This window comes from Carassius gibelio, chromosome A15, assembly GCF_023724105.1.
Source record: "Carassius gibelio isolate Cgi1373 ecotype wild population from Czech Republic chromosome A15, carGib1.2-hapl.c, whole genome shotgun sequence".
Classification (NCBI taxonomy): domain Eukaryota; kingdom Metazoa; phylum Chordata; class Actinopteri; order Cypriniformes; family Cyprinidae; genus Carassius; species Carassius gibelio.
In genome coordinates, this window is record NC_068385.1 from 5,660,378 (window position 1) to 5,680,921 (window position 20,544).

A 20,544-nucleotide genomic window follows, 5' to 3' on the forward strand; every position below is an offset into this window, starting at 1 on the left:
AACGGCTGAGAAACATTATACTGCCGTGCACTTTCCAACTCCAGTGGGCAGGAAGTCGTCAGACTCTAGGGATTGTGGGAATTCTGTGCATATGTGCTGTGAGGAGGGTGTGATTACCTGTGGGGGTGAAGGTGAAGGAGGGCACTGCAGACACAAAGAGAAAGAAAAAGAGCACTTTAATTATTCACCAGATTCGTAATTATTATTCAATTAAATATCATAGCAGTATTGTGCATTAAACTTAAAAATGTATGCAGTTATTGGAAAAAGTTTTCAAAAAGGCACTTGCGATTATATTTTACAGTCTCTGATGTGACGAGTCTGTTGCCAATTACTCCGAAGATTGAAACTTCATCATAAATACACCGGTTATTTCACTCCCCTCGTCATCTGAACTCTGTGGTCTAACAGTTGTGGGTTTGTGGGTCTGATTGATTGTATATATATCAGAGACAAGAGAAAAATATTGATATCCAGAATTTCTGAAGATAATGTCACCACAGTGCTAGGATTTTGTAGATGGTTGCTATTTATGCATGTTGTTTGGCAGTTGCTAGGGTGTTCTGGGATGTTGTTTACTAGCCCAAGTAAAAAAAAAAGGTCACTTTACTATATTCTGGTCCCTCTGTGTGGCTAAAATCTACTGATACTTGCTGCTAAATCTCCATTAAATTAGTAATTTAAATATTTAAACATCACAAGTCGTCATAATATTTAATATCATATTATTCTAAAAATATATAATTTTAAGGATCAATTATAAAACAAATAATAAAAATGTGCTTTCAATTAATATAATTAAAAATAAACATTTATATTCATATAATAAAAATTAAGTCAATTAAATATAATAATAATAAGCCCAAACATGTACCATGTGAATTGATGCCAGGCTCTAACAGTATACTTCATTAACTTTAATTTAAATCTATTATAACATATGCCCTCGGTCTGATGTGCAGTCTGGTTTCTTTCATGTTGATCAAAGGCTCCAATAAGCAATCTGAGCAATATGGAGTCAGAAATCATAATAATCAGAAACATCAAAGTATCTGTGCAGGAAGCTGCTGCTTGTGATGGTGTCAGGATTGTTTTTCTGGCACCCATACATCATAATTCAACACCTGCTGTCTTCACCTTCTCATCTTCGCATATTTACGGGAAAACAACCTTTAGAATTGTCAGCTGCTGCCGTTCTCTTCAAATGTCACATTTATCGGCTGCGCTCGTCCGCAGTGCTTTGAGTAAAGATGAGTCTGAGTTTTTGATGGTTTTATCGTGTATGCATATGTAGCCTCACAGCTAGTGGTTCAGATATGGCAGCCTGTGTTTCTTGTGGCTTTCAGAGTAACACAGGAAGTAGTTCAACAGAACCTAAATTCAATGCAAAGGCCCTTTGTTGTGCCAAAAGTCATTTTTTGCAATCTAATTTTGCGGGCGTAAAAAAGCACTACTTTTCAACATACCTTCTAAGCTATATTGTTATACCTTCATGCATAATTTAGGGCTCAAAGATTTTTGCTGCTGGATATGTACTGTAAAAATATAATTTATATAATTCCACTAACATTTAGAAAGAAGGTCTCTTTAAAAGCTGCCTGTCAGTCTTGTGCGGTTGTTGTCGAGTCATGTTGCGAAGTGAATTCAGGTGCTCTCAACCTTGAAAGATGGACACATTCACTTGGGCTTTTCTGTGCTCTTGCGGTCGACACGTTCAGTTCACTTGAATGCGGCCCAGCCTTGGGCGTCTATGAATGCGAACGCTAATGAATGGCTTGGATCTCTTCCTTTAGATTCCTGCCAATAAACATTCCATTAGCCTCATGTCCTTGAGACGCACATCGGAAAAACGGCATTGTTCCGTTCGCCGTCTCAGTCATCTCCTCGATGAAAGAGAAAACGGAAAGAAAGCAAAAGCTGTTCTGAATTCAGACCATGATTCATCAGGGTCACGAGCGGAAACGGCTTTTTAAAACACGGGAGCACAGGAAAAAAAAAGCAGGGGAAGGGATCGGGCTTATCTAATTTAGGAAAATGGGAGCAAGTCGCGCAAAACCTAAAGCATTCTCATACAAGCTTTAATAAAAGAGCCTGATGTTTGGGATTTAACCTGAGATTAAAAAAGCAAACCCCAAGCAGCTGCACAGCTCCAGGCCAGAGACACTACCAGCCAAAGAAAGGATCGTTGATAATGAAACGATTAAACATCTGCCTCTGACTAACACACAAGCTCAATATTAAAAGATCAGTTTTAGATGAGACGCAGGCCACGCCTCCTTAATGAAAGCTCAGGGATTCAGAATTATTAGGTTGGTGTGACTAACCTCCTACTGATGATTTTATATTTTAGTTTTTAAATCATTATATATGAATGCACTGTTAAATCAGTAGTTATTGCATCTGTGCTAAAATAAGAATCAAGTTTAACCTTTGCGGATGCCGGCGTAGCTGCTGCTCAGGCCGTTCCTCTTCTTACGGTGACGGTACAGCCAGATGCTGAAGACCATGAGGATGATCCAGCAGGCCGCGCCGATGCCCGCGATGAAGGCCGGTTGACGCACAACGTCTGAGATCTGCTGGGAAAACGTATCGTCTTCGCCCAGAGCCGGCGAAAGAACACGGCCTGAAGAGTCTGAGAAACAGATGATGAAGTTCATCAAATATTGAGTATAAACAACATCACTGATGCAATGAGTAGAGAAATATTTGACATTAAATACACGTGTGACAAGCTGTCAATTTCAGAAGAAAAAAAAATAATTTGTACATATTCCAGTTTGAAAAAAAAAAATGCATTGACAATTAAAATCAATAAATATAATATTAAATCCAATTAATTTAATAGACAATTAAAAGAGAATTGTACTTAATAATAAAAATGTATATAATTAATAAATGTATAAATAAAATCAATAAACATTTTAACATAAGACTATTTTTTGTATGTCACAGAACTTGTTAAACCCAAAATATTCCTTTAAATTTGCAAAATATTTATTTGTTAATAATAATAATAGTAACGACAACAGCAGCAATAATTATTCATGTCAAAATAACACATAAAGATTCAACGTAAAATAAAATGACATTATAAATTCTAAAATGTGAATTTAGCTAAATACTGACTTTGAAGTGGAGTAAGAATTGGAATAGACAGTGAAAAGTGAGTTCAGTGATTTAAATATTATGTAAAAGATGAATTATGAATGACAAGACGTTATCTGAAAGAACTGCAACCAACAAAGCATCTTCCCTTCTGTGCCCTCGCTCTTATTTTGACATTAAAGAGAAACCAGTGCTGTCGACCCAGAAGAAATCTCATTCTGTTGACTCGCTTCTTTTTTTCATCTTTTCACGTGGGCGTCACTTTCATCTTCTCGACGCTGTTCAGTTTCAGCTTCTTTTTCAGCTGGGGGCAAACAGGTTCTCCCACAGCCCGAGCTCGGCGCTGTATTCCCTGCTCTGTCTTTGTGACTCTGTCCTCTGTACTTCCTGTCTCAGAGGTTCTGTTTGTTGTTTGGTTGTGACTGAGAGTCCGCTGAGAGGCCAGGACAGGTGCGTAGGAAGCGGAGATGCGAGAGAGCCCACGGTGTGACAAATGCTTTTGAGACCTGCGTCCTCTGCTCCCGGCGGCGGTGGAAGGCCACAGAAGCACACTCAGCAGGGGACTCGGCGGCAGTGAAAGCAAGCAGATCAGTCACTGTGTTCAAGAGGAGCGGAGTGCATTCATCCCACACTGCACTGAAAATCTGTGGCTCTCTTCGCTGTGGTTCTGTTTGTGAGGTTACGGTTCAAACCGGTGCTACCAAACATGTTTCAATGTGGAACAAACACTGGTATTACCCAGAATGCAATATAATGCTACTCATTTCAATATATGAAAACAAACATAAATAAAGTTGGGATCGATACAATTTTTTTAGTCTCTTATTTACACCAAGGCTTCATTACAGTAAAACAATGTTGTATTATTACAATTTAAAATAACTTTTCTATTTTCATATATTTTAAAATGTAATTTATTCCTGTGATCAAAGCTGTAAAAAAAAATTGCTGCTCAAAAAACTCTTTATTACTAATATTATTATTATCAACATCATCATTAATGATAAAAACAGATATGATGCTTAATATTTTTTAAGAAAAAAAGTGATGTATTTTTTCCTTTGTTGACTTTTTATTCATACATTATTCAAATATTATTTATTTGAAACTGAAATCTTTTTAACAATGTAACAGTAATTATTGTTACATTTGATCAATTTAATGTGTCCTTGCAAAATAAAAGTATTAATTTATTTAAAAACAAATCTTCCTTTCAAAAGAGAAGTATGATACATGAGATATGTGGGAAATATGCTACAAAATTAAATAAATTATATATTATAATTTTTGTGTGTGTGTGTGTCTGTGTGTATATATATATATATACACACACATATATATATATATATATATATATATTTTTTGTGTGTGTGTGTGTGTATATATATATATATATAGTTTAAAAGTTATGAAAAGTTGATCATCTGTTTTTCTTTACTGTATGAGTCTCTTTTTGCATCCAACAGGGTTTCAAAATACCATTGAATCTCTTTCTGTCAAATGACTGACTATAAACTAGTCTCTTCCAGCTCTCTGATTGACATCTTATTAAAAACAGATTTGCATAACTGGTTGGCTATTGTTCACCTGTGTGCACTGGCTCAACACCAGGCTGTGTCACAATCACTTCCATTCAGTGTAGTTTAACAGCTGCCACCTATTTCTCGAGGCTGAACAAGTTAAAGCCGGCAAGTTAATAGAGAAATAAACTTCAAGCAATTAAAGTCTTTGTGGCACTGAAATAAACTGAACTTTACTTGACGTCTCCTTTATTCTCGGATGAGAATGAAGTCTCTGATGAGGCTGTTTTTGTAAATTACATACTTTTTGATGGCTAACCACAAGGCAAGTTACAACTGTGCCATTCCCAAGCTTAAACAGTAGGTTTTATAAAGAGAAGGACTTAAATAACGGCCATTATCACGAACCTTTCCAGTCATAATAGCACAGTCGGGTGTTAAAACGGGCCGGGGTAGCTGCTATCAGAGTGTTTGTTGTGTTTCTCTAACCCGTTATCAGGAGAATCAACCATTCATTGAATTAACAGCTGTCCGGCAGAGTCGAGCATCTCGGTTAACCAGAATAACATCTCGGTTGACTCACCCAGCTGGAAGGACGTAGCCTCGCTCTTGACCCCGGGACCGGCCCCGGTGCTGGCTGCCACCTCCACCCTGTACCTGACCCCCGCGAGCAGGCCGGGAATCAGAACCGAGTGTGTGGATCCATCCACCGTGCGGTTAATGTGGTATCGGCTTTCGTTACCCAGACACCAGATCTGTGTAAAGAAAACATGATGGGGGACAGGCAGTTAGCACTTAATTAAAAAATTATTTACGTTGAATAACAAAGAGCGAACCTTTTTAAGTGTTACTAACATAATCTACAAGTTTGGGCATGCCTGCTACTATTTTGCATATTTGAATCGTCTTCAAGCATGGGAAATTATGTAGTGTCTATCTTTAAGAAATTGATATTGGTATTTATTATTATCATTGAGATCGTGTGAAGCATAGATACAAATGATATGTTTTTACACAGGTTTGGACACACCTGACTGTATGCTTCACATGACTTTAATAATACATGTTTAAATATAGATTTTTTTTAAACACTGTTTTAATCAAAATATTTCTATAAGATCATGAGAAGCAGTAAAGTGTGTCCAAACGTTTGTGTTTGCACAAATAAACATGGATTGTTTCGCTAACTTTATCAATGTTACAAACAAATATTTATCGTGAGAAAATAATCCACGACTGTCCTGAAAACAAAACAACATCTACGACGAGGTGATACTGTGCCGTATCGATATGCAGTAGTTTACACAGTTTCACGTGATTCAAATTCGCAGGTCAGAGTTCTGTGGAATGCAACGAAATGCAAACATATTTACACAAGCTAATGTCTCCAGTCTGACGCATTTGCATGCATGAAAATAAAACACTGATCTACATAATGATGCACGAAAAAATTAAATGCTTTTTATATGTTTCTCTATGCTGGCGTCCCCTTTTTCGAAAACGCTAACCAGATTTAGACATCCCTGAAGGCTTCGGAGAAGAAAAAAAAAAGTGGATTATGGTCGAAAGAGAGAAAGGGAAGTAATGAGCGAGGATGTTCTGAAGTTCTCCTGAGGCACAATGGAGCAGAAAGAAATAAGTGTACAAGAAAAGTGATTAGTGAAAAACCCTCCTCTGCCCAATTTAACAAGCATGAAATTAATCACTACCTTCCTTCAACTGCCTGAAAACATTTACCTGGAAAATTAACTGGGACTGAACGACTCAAACCAAAGCACTAAATACTGAAACACCGCAAAGCCATTAAAATTCAGCAGCTGAGAGGAACATCGGCTGAAATAGGCTCTGTTATCTTGTTCGGACATGAAAAGCAAATGAAGATACCCAGAAAGAACATAAATAAAGAGAAAGAATGGAATATAGCTAGGAAATTGTTGGCGCAATTATATTTCGCTAGAATGCGCGATTGCGTATGACTACAAATACAAAAAGCAGACACTAAAAGAGACAAAGCATCAAAAGAGAAAAAAAAATTCTCAAACTAAACTACCTAAAAAATATATATCATGCTCATAAAGTAACGTTTGCACATTTTACTTAATCAAAATCAACTTATCAACAAAAATCTCCTTATCAAAAAGACATTTAATTTATAATTTATAAAAATATATAAAATAATATTTCATAATTTACACACACACACACACATGTTGAAAACTGTATTTTCTATTGCCCTACCCCAACCCTACACCTAAACCTAACCCTCACAGGAAACTTTGTGCATTTTTGGATTTTCAAAATAACTAATTCTGTATGATTTATAAGCGTTTTGAATTACAGGGACACTAAAAGTGTCCTCATAAACCACCTCCTCATTGTAATACCTGTGTCATACCTATGTCATTATACAAATTTGTGTCCTCATTAACCACATAAACAAGCTCACACACACACACACACACACACACACACACACACACACACACACAACATCTGGTAATGTTCCAGGAGAACCACTAGGTGGCAGTATGTCACAACATCTAAAATCCCCCCCAATGAAAATCAGCCTTTTATCCACTATACTCTCCATTCATTCAGCAGAACATTATAAAATGAATGGAGTGTAAGTCAGTAAATATAATTTATATATATATATATATATATATATATATATATATATATATATATATATATATATATATATATATATATATATATATATATGGGTCATTATACGAAAACGTGCCATTTTGTGTCCCTCAGGAAAAAAAAGCTCTGTAAATCTTAATAAAACATAAAAGAAATAGAATATTTTATATTTTAGTTTCCATAATGTCTCATAATATAAGAATAAATTATTTTCTGTTTCTTTGGTTTTTAAAGGATTTTAATCACATTTTTGTACAAAGCATCTTGAAGAAATGTTGAAAATGGCCTGTCCCTCAGTAAGATTTTTCTACTTCTACTTGCTATCGAGGCCAAAAAAGTCAAACTATCATAAAAAAACATATACTTGTATAAAGCCTTAAGTGTCAGTTCATTAGTCATAAATGGATTTTATTCTTAACGTGTCAAATAAAATAAAAAAACACACAATTTAGTCGGGTCCCTAGGTTCTCGTCAACCCTGTTACTTTTTATAAAAACACCTCTTTAAAAATAATGAACTGTTTCAAAAGTTGCATCAGTTCCAGGAAGTGACATTATCTGACTTTCATGAAGTTGATGGTAGAAGACAAGTAAGTGTTCTCTTCTTTTTAATGAATTTTCTTTGAGGTTATGTAATGTCTGAAAGACAGGGACACGCTCATTGTGTCAGCCCTGTTACCAGAAAAGCATATGTTAAAAAGTTTTTTGTACATATTTAAAAATTTACATATATGATAATATTTAAGCCTCTCATTAAGGCACGTAATGTAGTGTCATTACCTATACCTCATGGCTAGTAATGGCCGGCAATAACCTTTTTCGTCAACCCTGTTACCGTCAACCCTGTAACCATTCCAGGGTAAGAGGGTTGACCCAAGTACGCTTTTGTGTGTCTTACCCATGTTGTATACACAAGAAGGGTTAAATCAAGGGCAACTGGACTAGGTACGTCCATATTTGAAGCTATTGCCTCTCATCCAAGGGGTTTCTTCATTTCTAAATGACTGATGGGGAGTGCCAGGCATTTAACCTCTGTGGGGTTGTCACCCCTGAGCCAACCCTTCTTGGATAACTATGACCTGGATGACTGAGAATTTTAACAGACATACTTTTCTTACAAATAGTATACATAATATACATGTTTTTACAGTTTTTATCCCTAAAAATCATGTTTTTTTATTTATTCTACTGATAGATAGGCTAAAATATGTTGAGGTTACTGATCTATACTGATACACACAAGTGCATTGGGTTTTATAAATGTGCTTTATAAATCAAAAGTCATTATTTTTTTTATTATGAGAAGTCAATAAATTAACAAGCTTTTCAGTTTGCATTTGGGATACTCTCCATACATGCACTCCATCCAAATAGTTTGAAAAAGTTTTCTTGTCAAAAGATAAATCAAGCTTGTGTGACTTGTATGATTATTTGATGGCATGTGAACTACTTACATTTACAGTATGCTACACAATCATAAATAATCAGGGCTGGGGTGTAACGAAATACAGCGTTACGTATGTAAAATACAAAATATGAGTAACTGTATTTCGTTAAAATTACTTTTTAAATAAGGGGTAATCAGATTACAGTAACATCTGAAAACTATTTTAGATTACCAGTGATTACTTTTATTTTGATGTAATTTATTAATTTAATATTTAAGTTTGGGGATTTCAAACAATACCACGACTGATTTTTTCCCGTTACAAGCACATAACGACACAAACATTCTCCTAGAAATCACACTATGCATTCAGTCAACAGATCCATACGAAGCATGCATAAAATAAAGGTTTATGAAGTCAAACAATAGCTTTATGTGGTTTACAGATGAACTTCTTTATTCATTCGAAATGTTCAGTATCATCTTTGGCTCGGTAATGCAAGTTCACGATCCAATTCGTGAACAGATGATTCTTATTCGTGAATCTTTTAAAATAATAATTTCCTTTATTTATTTATTTAATGAAACCAGTGTGGAAACCAATGCTTCACTAACGGGATAGATCTGGGTCAGGGTATATTCTGGCAAACCGTTTACCAATCAAGTTTCTCAATTGGCAAAGCAAACTGTGGTACACGCCACTACCAACACAGAATGGGTAAATCTGTGTTTTCTCAGCACAATATCATAGAAAGTATGAGGTTTGAGAAGTAGAAGGCGGGGCAACAGTTAAAACATTTTAAAGTTAAAGTTCAAGCAAACAGATAAGTTTCGGTTTTTCATCATTTTTATGCTAAAATATCTCAATAGAGCCGTCTACATAATATGCTGATTAGTCATGTTGAATTAAAGGTTTATGAATGTCCAATTAAGACTCCATTACAACCATAATTGTAACTCAAACAAGCAGTATAATCAATACGGTAGCTGTTGTCAACCCTGTAACTGATGTGTCAACCCTGTTACTTGTATAATATTCTAATATAACTTAAAAAATGTAAATAAAAATGTAATCAATTAATTGTAAATGTTTAGTAAGAGAGGCTATTAATCCACTCAAAATTGAATTGAGGTATTTAATTTTTGTTTCCATACATTTTTCTTAAAACAGAAGATGCTGGGAGAGTGTAATTTGGAAATGAACGTATTCATCCCCTTAAAAAAATAAAACTTTCAATATTCTCAATTCACAAACACTCTTAATGTAACAAGGGGGAGTATATCTTCCACAGTATATCAGATTTGTTCTATACATGTATTTAAAACCTTTTCAAAAAGTAATTAATATGTTGGTAACAGGGTTGACCAAAAACACACATTTAAATTAGTTAAATGAAAAAAATGAAAAAAATAAGATAGCCTGAGATGGCACGGCACATTTTCCTGAGAGGTAAGGATCTACTTCATCCAAAAAGGGGCTTAAAGATTTTCAAAACAGAAATTTGAAAATCAAACATTAAAAGTGGGAAATGGCACGTTTTCGTATAATGACCCATATATATATATATATATATATATATATATATATATATATATATATATATATATATATATATATATAAAACGTTTTCTCCTACTACTTAACTACCATCCCTCATTCTGTTGTTTTGTCATACTCCCTTTGTCTCTCTCTCTTTGTCTGTTTCCTCAGGTCCGTACCTTATACTCCTGCACCATGCCGTTCTGCTCCTCCTCTGGGGGCGGTTGCCAGGATACCAGGATAGCTGTGCCGTTGTCTCCACTTCCTGTTACAGTGACCCCCCTGGGAGCGGCGCTGGGCGCTGCGATAAGAGACAGTAGCGGGATATTACACACAGCTTACAATATACACGTGTTTTGCATGTGCATGCCTTCTTAACACCTTAAATTTCACATGTGCATGTGTGTCACACGCATTCTCTGAAACACATGTAAGCACTCATTTTAATAGTACACACTCAGTGGTATTAGTGCACTTAAATAATGCGAGGCGACTGTCAAGTGACATGACTGGGCCATCCCAGTGCCGAACGCCAGCAGAACCAATGCTCGAGCTCAGGCTGAACACAATGTTGTCACTCACTGTACTTCACTTCACATAACTATTATCCACATTATACATGAATGTTAACACAAAGCCCTGAAGTGAAACATTTGCTTTGTGTTTGCGGTCTCTGACGTTTTGCATTTCAATTACATAAAAAGCAGGCGCACACACAGGCAAATTTGGAGCAAACCGGATGGCTGGCGTTCACTAGAGCCACAGACGCCACCCCCTTTAGAACAATTAGCACAGCAGTTGTTTGAGCTTTTGCTTTTTGGCTTCTCGTTGGCAGCTTGGCTTTCGTGAAGCGTTTTAAACAGCCCTCTTTGCCCTCCCTCCCTCCCTCATGGGCCACAGACCACACGTTAACAGAAATGAGAAGTACTGAATGCGGTGGAAAGCCTTTCTTACTCCAGAGGTCTGCATGACACGCAGAAAGCATGAATGTAGCCTGTAAATGTGATCAAGCCAACCCAAATCTAAACTCAGCGTCTTACTATTTCCTGTCCAAGCGGGTACACCCAGGCGCAAATGCAAAACGCAAAACTGATTGATTTCGCCAAAGAATGTGAATGCAAAAATATTTAGAAAAATGTATATTCAATTCATTCAATGTATGGTCCATTTTATTATTATTATTATAATAAAAAAAAGTATTTTATTATAATTTTTATTTCACAAAACCAAACAATATTTAAACCTGAAATAAAAATTGCACATGAAAAAACTTACTAAAACTTACCAAAACAAACTTTTTTATATTACATCTAAACCATATGTAAACCTAAAATTGCAAAATTAAGCATGAACAATCTGACTGAAATATTGTTTTATTATTATTATTGTAATATTATTCTTTTTTTAAATCATATTTTTTAACCATACATGAACTTTAAATTGAAAAATTAAGCATGAAATATCTGACTGAAACCTTGTCCCTAACCTAATCCAAAAAACCTTGATCAAACCAAATCCAGAAATTCAAATAATGCCAGAGTTGTGAGTTTAAACATTTATAATTGATATTTATATATTAATTAAATATTATTCGATAACATTTTATAACATTTTATAATATTATATTTATTTTATCAATCCAACCATCCATTTTCCACTGTTTATCCAGGAATGTGATTATTCTTTTGTACATTCCGTACACACACACACACACACACACACACACACACACACACACACACACACACACACACACACACACACACACACACACACACACACACACACACACACACACACACACACACACACACACACACACACACACACACACATATATATATATGTGCAACACCAGGTCTGAAACCCAGATATTCAGACATGCAAGGCATCAACTGTTCTCTTCATATCACTTTGTATTGTGACTCTTGAGAAGTGAATGAGAAAGGAATCGTGGGACATTAAGATTTAAAGCACACTCCTCACCTTCCTCCAGGGTCTTGCCCACTTTGATGTCGCTGTCTGTGCCTTGGAACTCGTTGAAGAAAGGTCGGACTTTGAACTCATAGGTCACGCCCTTCTTGAGCTGGGTGACGAGTGCGCTGTTCTCCCCCAGGGTTCGAACCTCAAACATGGCCCATTCCACCCGCTGCTGAGCGCCCTCTGGAGACGGCCGGTACATCACCTTAAAGCCCTGAATGTACTGAGACTGCTGCTCGACCTAGAGGAAGAACCAGGCAAACCCCAAGCACAAAAACACTTAGACGTTTTTTTAGCATTGTCCAGGAAGCTTTAAAGACAGTGAGTTTTACTATACTTGTTATTAGTTAGCCAAACTATACTTCATTATTATATCTTTCATACTAACATAGTTCACAAAACATATAACTATAATCCCAGGCATTGATGTTTTTACCTAAATATTTACATTTTGTATTTCGATATTTCTAAAATTTTGGAAGTAAACCTTTTTTTGTGGATTTATGCATTGACATACTTATCCTAGGTTTAATATGCAAACTCAACATTGAAGATTCAGATTTGAGCTTCTGTTGTGAAGTCATTTTCATATTGGAGGTGTTCAGCGCTGGGATCAGTCCATGTGGCCGTGGAGGGAGGAGAACTGTACACGCTTGTAAAGATTTTAATCAGTTTTTGATCTGCCCCAATAAAAGCAGTCGTTTCAGCTGCTTCCGATTAAATAGGTATAAAGTGCAAACGACCCAAAATGTTAAAAGGTAACATACTGGGAATATTTCTGTTTGTGGGGTGAAAATCTGTACAGAATTAACCTCGACTTCAGATGTTTAGAGGATACTGTTTAATTAACTCTAAATGCATTTGTTCAGTGCCAACTTAAAATTATGCTTAATTTAAAATTTATGCTTAAAACACTATAGAGAGCAATGTGTCATTGAGTTATATACTTAACTGAATAAATATTACCTTTAAATAAATAATTATCTTACAAAATTGTGATTTTCAATAAAATATATATCTTACTTTTAGGATCTATAGATACAGTATTTCACTGAAAAACAAGATAAAGCACTGATTAAAACTGCATTTTCCCAGTGGGATCATTTGAATAAGATGCCAAGCTGTGACTAAACTTTAAACAGAAGGTTCATTTTTGAGTGAACTGTCCCTTTAAAAGAAGATGTGGCAGCACTCACAGTCCACTGTACTCTGACAGATGATGAGGAGAGAATCGTGGGATTGTGGAGGTGAATGACAACATCTCCCAGCTCCCTCTGGATCTGCCCGTGGTCCACTCCCTGACTGGTTGGTGGGACATCTACTCACATAAGCACAAAATAAGGAGCACAAGCACATATGAATACCACTAGCCCAGGTGTCATTTTTTAAACTAAGTATTTAAGGTCAAAAGGTGAACTGACCTTGTGTTTTGACCGCGTCGGTGATGGGGCTCGGGTCACTCAGGCCGTACGCATTAGCCGCTCTCACCAGGAACAGGTAGATGGCGCTGGGCTTCAGACCCTTTAGGACGAAGCTCTCCATCTTCACATGATCCGCGAGCGTCTGCCAGCTGCTGCCCGTCGCATGGCTGCCGTCCGCACCACACAAATCAAACTTCAGTTTACCCTGCGGCCCATGCTTTATAGCGAAATATTGCAACTACGAACATTATCCCAAACAATAAGGTTACCGCCAAACTCTGGGCTTTCAGGAAAGCAAGGAGATGGGAATGATTATTTATGACACGCCACAGTAAATAGACTGGGTATTTACCGAACCCCCATTAGCCTACTGTAATAACACTATTTACAAATGTTTGGAAAACACACGCTCGTTCCACCAAACCGACCAATGATAGATAAGTATGCTCAAAACTGATGATGTCACCTGAAGGCTTCTATGACGTAGGAGGTGGGCGTGGCTCCAGCGTTCAGGTTGGGCTTCCAGGACAGAGACACAGAGGTGCGGCTGACATCCGTGACCTCTGGTTTGAAGGGGGCGCTGGGGATGAGGTTGGGATCTGTGGGTCGGCCCGGCTGAACCGGAGCACCAAACTCTGAAACCATAAACACACCAGAAACTGATGAACAAAAAGAAACTATTTTTTTCTAGTCTAAATAACCATGCAATATGAAACATTCTATGAAATATTACACAGGTATTAAGTCTTTTTTTATTTTTTTTTATTAAACAATTCTGCAAGTTTTATGCTAAGCCTATTTGTCCATTTGAATTACATTTATTTTTCTCACCATGTTAGCATATATGTATTTGGCTTTAAGGACCTTCAGTTATTTATATAAAACAAGAAAAAAATACTGACAAACAAAATTATTTGTTGCAGTGACTCAATCAATTTGCATCAAGACTTTATAAAAGCCAATTACAGCCAGAAGAAGGTTTAATTTCAAACTCAATTTTAAACGTAATTTCCTGTCGTCTGTTTCTCTACTGTGTGTTATCTTGTGCTCGGTCTCCCTGTCGTACCTTGCACCTCCAGGTAAGCTTTCCACGACGCCTCTCCGCTGGGGGTGGACGCGGTGCAGGTGTACATGCCAGTGTCTCCCAGCTGAAATGAGGAACAAAACCCCTCAATTAATGCAAATACATACATATGCATATACGGTAATAACAACGTTTTCTACATTCAGCTCCAAAATAACTCCTAGGTTGACACTATAGAGTCATTTCACACCAAAATACACAGAGTACATTGTCAAGATGTCTCTTCAGAGTATTGCTTTCATGCTGAAGATGCATTTTTTTTGTCTGTTTGTATGTAATACTGTTGTTAAAATTGTTGAGCAGATATTTTTGCAATGTTTACTATTTAGAATATATGAAAATATGTTAAAAAAAAATGATAATCAGATGTATACAAATATAATATGTAAAGGTTGCATGTGGTATTTTGCACCACTAGCATTTGCAAACAAAATAGCAAAAAAAAAATATAAACAAATAATAAAATAAAATAAAGTTATTTGGATGACTTAACTGAATAATTGAAAGAATGAATTAACTGTTGAGAAAAAGAGAGATAAAAAGACAGACATATACTAATATAAAAAATGAAACTAAAATAAGATATTAATAACAGCTTTCCCAAATCTGTAGTTAATTTTATGACTTACTAGGTAACCAAAACAATTATTTAAATGAATGAAATAGTAAATAAATAAATAACTTGGTAAGAGACAGAATAAGGACTAATATAGATATAAGAACATTTTCATTACACACCAGCTGATCTGTCAGTCAATTTACACAGGCACCAGAAATAGACAGTCTATCTGGAGCTACTGGTGTGTGTGTGTGTGTGTGTTCACTTAATGACAAGTTCATTACTGCGGAGCGCCCGAAGCACAACAGATAAAGATGCATCTCCTCATTTCGCTTTATCTCTCCTCTGTTATTTAAAAGAAGCAAGACATCATCAAGTGCGACATCTATGTTAATTAAAGTCATATTCTGACAGCCCACACTGCGGGGACCTTTGACCCCCGTGCAGGGGGAACCCGGGTGCTCATGTGTGTGTGTGTGTGTGTGTGCGAGGACAGGAAACGCTCCCCTCCCCCTCGCAGCTGAAGGGGGGTGACAGCAGGAGTGTGTGTTTCACACATCAAAACCTGCTGAGCGACAGCTCTCTGAACACTGGCCGTCTGTGTGTGAGACGATGAGGTTTGTTCTAGTGAGGGATGAAAGGAAAGCCTGTCTGATGGTGTACTACACACACATACGTCTGTGATCACTCACACACACAAACCTTCAAAGGTGCATGCATACACATTATATTATTCATGCTTTGCAATCATTAGCAGATTTCAATGATTAATTAAGGATGTATGATCCTATATCAGCACAGCTATACTGCAACAGTACTTCAGATCTATATTAGTTTACAGTGAGGCCCAAAGAATTAGACCACACTGAAAATACAGGACTCAAATTTTTGAGTTTAAACTTGGAAATTAATAGAATTATTTTTAAATATACATTTTTCATTTCTTATATAAATATACAGTACAGACTAAAAGTTTGGAAACATTACTATTTTAATGTTTTTGGAAGAAGTTTCTTCTGCTCATCAAGCCTGCATTTATTTGATAAAAAAATACAGAAAAAAAACAGTAATATTGTGAAATATTATTACAACTTACAATAATAGTTTTCTATTTGAATATACTTTAAAGTAATAATTTATTCCTGTGATGCAAAGCTGAATTTTCAGCATCATTACTCCAGCCTTCAGTGTCACATGTAACATCAGTCACATGATCATTTAGAAATCATTCTAATATTCTAATTTATTATGAGTGTTGGAAACAGTTCTGCTGTCTAATATATTTGATGAATAAAAGGTTAAAAAGAACTGCATTTATTCAAAATAATAAAAAAAAATCTAATAATATATTTCCTTTACTTGATTTCCCAATAAAAAACATCTAAACATCCTTAAAACTACTTAGTTTCACTTCCAGATGAAATATGATATTGTATGGAATATAAATGATATATTAAGATTGGTTTTTGAAGAAATCTGGCCTAATTAGTAAAAAAAGAGTTTCCCCTTTAAATTTGTTTTCTATAATAATAATCATATTGATAATAATATATTTTCCAGTATGGCTATACTGCATTAATACTTTAGACTTGTATTTTTCATGAATTTATTTTGAGGCCCCAAATAATTTAACCACACTGTAAATATGGGATTCGAAATCTAGTTCAAACTTGGAAATAAAAGAAAAGATTCATTATTAAAAAACAAAAAACAATCAATTCACTTGAGAAGCAAACTGACAGATGAGATATGATATTATATTAAATATTAATTAGATATTAAGTATCTTTTTCACATAAATCTGACAAAATTATTTAGTTTTATTCTTACAGAAAAACAAAATATTTGGCAACAGGGGAAAGTTCCTTTAAATTAGGTGTCTTTTTCTTTTTAATGGTGTTTTAAATGAAAATCATGAAAATGAAAATCATTTTCAGTACTCATTAATGAACTTTAATAAAGCTAACAAGGTTAATAAAATAACACAAATGTTAATAAAAAGTCACATTTTATCATGGTAATCATTTTGTGGGAATTTATGCCCTTGCAAACTAGTATGTGGTAAATCTGTCAAAATGTTACCCAAATGTGTAAATATTTTTTTTATAAAGGGGGCTCAGAATTTTTGAATCTGTCAGTGAATCCTGCAGTGCTGCCTCAGATATCCAGGAATAAAACAGCTAACGCCTAAAAAAACAATCTGCCAAAGAAACAGCAGCTAACCGCATCCATTAAAGCACCCTGCCGCATTCAGAAACCTCCATGAATAAAATATTCATAAAAATGAAAGCGAGGTGCTGGGTCTGAGACGAGCGGCACAGTACAAAACTGCTCAAGATTCCCTGTAAATAGTTGTATGTGTGGTGTGTTTGGAATGGAAACTTCCACACAAATCTGTTACTAAGGAAAACAAGTTGGTTTGGTGCAGCAAACGATCACATGCTCATACCTCCACGGGAGCGTTTGCATCATGAGGGTCAGAGAGCAGTTATAAATCCACAAAAAGAAAAGGTTCCCATGAACTGGAGTCACGTCCCCTGTTACTGTACATCTATCTGGACGATAAACATGTCAGGCTTTGATGTGGTTCTGAGCTCTCAGAGCCAGCGTACCTTTGCGTAACGGATCTGCAGGGCTCCCGTGTCCAGCTGTTTGAGGCGAGAGTCGTGGGTGGACACCAGGATGCCGTCTTTCCTCCACAGGATGGTGGGAGTCGGCGTGCCGGTGGCTTGGCATCCCAGGACCACCGTCCCATCCACAGCCACGGTCTGGTTGGTGGGACCCTGGCGGACGATGGGTGGAGGTCTGTCTGAGATCACTGTGACAGAGACAGACGGAGAGAGACCAGTCACTTCCTTGTGTAAGAGGATGAAAGTATAATAACAATAACAAAATCATTTTATTCCTATAAATGTCAAATATTTATTTATTTGTATTTGGTTTATATTTTACTTCATTTTATAATGCCACTGTTACTTATATTATCAATATCTAGACCTTGTTACTTTCTTTTCATTCCCTTTATTTCTAAATAAATAAATCATTAACTATTAATAACAAATTATTTAAAAAAAAAAGGATGGGAAAAAGTAAAAAGGATGAGAAAAAAAAAATATATATATATTTGTTTTTTTTTTTTTGTTTTTTTTCTCATCCTTTTTACTTTTTCCCTTGCCTTTATTTCTAAAATAAAATAGAATAGTCACTTTAAGATGAGTCAATTTCTTGTATTCCTCATAATAATGACAAATTATTAACATTATTTTTGTTATTCTTGTTATTTTTTCTTTGCCTTATTTTTTAAAATGAAATAATAAAATAAAATGAAACGGAACCGCTTTAAGATTAATCACTTTGTTGTATTCCTCATAATAAATAAATAATTAGTTATTTTCCCGTTGTTTGTTTTTAAAACATAATAAGATCAAATACTATTATAAAGATAAAAGCAATTCATGCGTTTGCACAATAAAATAAAATAAAATATTCTATGCGTGCATCTTAATGTTTGCTGCAAAATCTTTCACGATATAAACTCTTTTATGCATTGAGCAGACGCTTTTATCCAAAGCGACTTACAGTGCAGTCAGGCTAACATCTATTACCTAACGTGTTCCCTGGGAATCAAACCCACAACCTTTCACACTGCTAACACAATGCTCTACCACTGAGCCACAGGAACACTGAATGCTCTATAATGGCACACAACTACATTAAACTAAAGCTGAGAGACCGAAAGACAGAATGAGAAGGAGACACAGAGTCTTAAAGCTGTCCCAGACCTACTAATATCATTATAATAACTATAATGAAACACAACTGTACTCCAAACCAAAATCCAAAATAAATCCTTCCACATTTTATAAAAAGCGAGTGCGTGCATGGTCAGAGGTAAAGAGAGTGAAGAATGCAAATAAAAATAAATGTAACCAAGGAAAAAGTGCAAGTGAGAGTGGAATGTCTGGCAACAAACGAGCTGAATACATGTTTTAAGAACCAAAGAGAGAGAAATAGAGATGGAATCCAATTTTTTCAACTGGAAGCAATTTTCTAATCAGTCAACAGAAGTAGCAGAGTGAGACCAGCAATTAATACCGGCGGCATTTTAAAAGCACTAAACCTCTTTTACACACACACACACACCGGCCGTCAACACCACACTAAAACACACCGAAATGCCCCACATCTATTACAATTTCCCCCGGCCATGTCCTCTTCTCTCTAACAGCAGACCTGGGCCGTCTAATTATAATAAACGCAGCGAAGCTTATTGTGTTGGACAACGCTAGAAGCATTATATGGCTGCAATTTGCATAACCGCCACTACAGCGCGTTTTCAAAGCCCTACAACACTTTTGCAAGGGCCATCAAAGGGATGGATTATGTATCACATGACATGTTCGCATCACTGCTGTTGTAATTACTGGATCATCGCAGCGGAGACCTGGAATTACGCTCCGTGCTCGCTGCAAGAGTGAGGCCATAGAGCAGATTGGCGCTAAAACAACTTATTAATCTTTTTTTACCTCACTCTCATTCTCTTTGTCTTGCTTTGGTGTTTTTTTTTATTTTTTTTTATGGCACTTATAGGAGATTGTGTTGGATGAGAGTGAATTGCCGAACCGTCACTATTCTGTTCAAGTCTCATATTGACTATTTGAACATATGGAGTAATCAGTATTGGAGTAATGTGTGTATTTTTTATAAAATAGTGTTATTTGCATTGAATATGGGAACTATGGTTAAGTTTAAACCAAAATTTTAAGTCCAGCCATTGATATTTAACAGCTTTTTGCCTTTATACAATGCGTGTCAACATTTTCCTGCATGCAAGTATGAACAGTGTGAGCTGTGATGTCTATTTAGCCAAAAAATTTCCGTTCAATCTAAAATTATATATATATATATATATATATATATATATATATATATATATATATATATATATATATATATATATATATATATATATATATATTAAAATATAATAAAGTAAAATTAGTTGCATCCTGGCAAAAAAAAAAACTCTGAACTGCATTGTGCTGTAATTTCAAAACATTTGACATGGCTACATGTAACTATTAGCCAGAAATCTATGAGTAACGGCATAAAATTCACCGTTTATCTTTACAATACCCATCTGGGAACGGTTGATTTGGGTTTTACAAACAAGTCCATAAATAATGTAGTGCCTAAGGCATTTAATGTGAAAAAAATTAAGCTATTAATACAGTGTATTGCAATCAGTGCAAAATATTTAATTAACCTGTTAAATGTCACCCCGTTCTGTATATGGGACG

At 35.7% G+C, this 20,544-nt stretch overlaps 1 protein-coding gene across 2 annotated transcripts in view; it reads right to left on the reverse strand.

Moving 5' to 3' along the window:
* The window catches only part of LOC128029012 (roundabout homolog 1), a 236,621-nt gene that overhangs the window by 17,542 nt on the left and 198,535 nt on the right, over positions 1-20,544 (reverse strand). For both annotated transcript variants that reach the window (XM_052616455.1, XM_052616456.1), the window contains exons 11-20: positions 17,857-18,062; positions 14,668-14,749; positions 14,068-14,236; positions 13,602-13,768; positions 13,377-13,498; positions 12,187-12,421; positions 10,380-10,501; positions 5,209-5,380; positions 2,429-2,632; positions 118-144 (exon numbers count right to left, since the gene is read on the reverse strand). In XM_052616455.1, the coding sequence (XP_052472415.1) occupies positions 118-144; positions 2,429-2,632; positions 5,209-5,380; positions 10,380-10,501; positions 12,187-12,421; positions 13,377-13,498; positions 13,602-13,768; positions 14,068-14,236; positions 14,668-14,749; positions 17,857-18,062 (1,506 nt within the window). The remainder of the gene's footprint in view (positions 1-117; positions 145-2,428; positions 2,633-5,208; positions 5,381-10,379; positions 10,502-12,186; positions 12,422-13,376; positions 13,499-13,601; positions 13,769-14,067; positions 14,237-14,667; positions 14,750-17,856; positions 18,063-20,544) is intronic.